Source organism: Trichechus manatus, unplaced genomic scaffold (genome assembly GCF_000243295.1).
Source record: "Trichechus manatus latirostris isolate Lorelei unplaced genomic scaffold, TriManLat1.0 scaffold00455, whole genome shotgun sequence".
In the NCBI taxonomy this organism is placed as follows: Eukaryota; Metazoa; Chordata; class Mammalia; order Sirenia; family Trichechidae; genus Trichechus; species Trichechus manatus.
In genome coordinates, this window is record NW_004444391.1 from 44,100 (window position 1) to 45,893 (window position 1,794).

General features: G+C 37.7%; 1 protein-coding gene across 2 annotated transcripts in view; it reads right to left on the minus strand.

Annotated features, from left to right (window-relative positions):
• LOC101345267 (HLA class II histocompatibility antigen, DQ alpha 2 chain-like) overlaps positions 1-1,727 on the minus strand; it is a 25,867-nt gene extending 24,140 nt beyond the window's left edge. For both annotated transcript variants that reach the window (XM_023725836.1, XM_004391084.2), the window contains exon 1: positions 1,584-1,727. In XM_023725836.1, the coding sequence (XP_023581604.1) occupies positions 1,584-1,665 (82 nt within the window). In that variant the 5' untranslated portion in view covers positions 1,666-1,727. The remainder of the gene's footprint in view (positions 1-1,583) is intronic.
• Positions 1,728-1,794: the final 67 nt, after the last annotated feature.

The window sequence follows — 1,794 nt, forward strand, 5'->3', positions numbered from 1 at the left end:
CTGCATTATCATTATAATTTCATGACTGACATAAAGATGAATATAATCCAGGCTGGATTGAAAATTAAAACATTTTCATTGACTCTAGAAGTTCTTTTTTTTTTGTAATTTTATAAGAAATTTAAACATTTTTGTAGGGCCCTAGAAGTATCATGGCCCTTTGGCATTGTGCCCACAGTGCCTAATGGATAAGTTGATTCTGACCAGGGCACTCTGGTGTAATGTTACAAGAAAGAAAATTTGGATGTAAACAAGCCAAGTGCATAGGAGGAGCCGCTGAAACTCCCACTACAAAACAAAACTAGAATGGGAGCAACCATGGTTAATAAATTTGTGAAGATTACTTTCCATTTCATTTTCCCTCCTAAATATTTGCTTTTTACTAACCCACTGTTTATAAAATAGCAGGGAAAAGAGCCAGGGCTGTATCCTGAAAGGAAAGAGGGATAAAGGAATGTAACGGAAAGAGGATGAAAAGGGGCGGACAGCAAAGCAAAAAAAACAAAAAGAACAAAAAAATAAATTGGGCCTGGCCAATTTTTCCCCTTAAAAGAACTTAATGGAAAAGGGGGAAAAAAAAAAAAACCCACAGCCGTGGAGTCAATTCCGACTCATAGTGACCCCATTGGCTTTAAATCTCTATGGAAGCAGATTGCCACGTCCTCCTGCTGTGGAGCCATCGGTGGTTTCGAACTGCCGGCCTTTCACTTAGCAGTCAATCACTTTAACCACTGCGCCACCAGGGTGGGTTGACAATTTGAGAATAATACAATTTAATTCACCAAATTTTCAATATAAAGTTCTCAATTTTAAAATAAAAATATCTCCTACTTTGTTAAAGGAAAATTATGAAGCTACACTTACAATACTTTAAAAATTAAGAATAATCATCGACATTTTTATGTCTTTATTATTTCAAAGCGTATGTACGTACGTATTGTATTTAACTGTTTGTTCCTTAGGAAATCAAATGTGTGAGGTGACATATACACAGTAACTGAGATTAAGTGAGGACCAGTGTGGTGAAATGACTTGTCTAAAAACACTCAGCCTGGTGGACTTGTTTACCGGTGCCAGTTCCCATCATGGAAACCTATGTAAATTTGAAACAATGAAAAGGTTGCTCTTCCTTATGTGTAGTATAGATAATTCATGGGTCTATTTACCCCAAGATATACTATAGGAGAAATGTTTTAAAAAAACTTTAAAAATTGTTCAGAGAAATTTGGGAGTAATAGTTATAAATTTTTAATAATGAAAGTAATCTACTTCTGGAAACATCTCTAATCTTTGAGGCAATCATGAATGAATGCCATAGAGACCTCCACAATATATTCATTGAATTCATTGCTAGAAACAGAGTAAACACCTTGGTGAATCCTGCAACAGCATAGGTAGCAGAGAGAGTGCTTTGGGGCTCTGGTTTTCTGAAGGGGGGAACAACCATAATATTTAGATTTGCTTACTACTGAGAACACCCTTGGGGAATCTTGATTATTTCTCAGCTAGTCTTTATCTCTTTTTTCCCCTTCAATTCCTTGTTTTCCAATTCCAGTCCCCACATTCCTCAACGGCTCACTCACCCACAATGTCTTCACCTCCACAGGCGCTCATCATGGTAGTCAGGACAAGGACCCGCAGAATCAGAGCTTCATTTAGGATCATCTTCTCAGCAGCTGCCGTTCAGAGTTGTGGAACAATGGTGAGGACTAAGCCTAGAAGGAAATCTAAAGACACTTAAACCAAAACCTGCCTGATCAGGTTTAGCCAATCAGAAACATCCCCTGTGGTGAC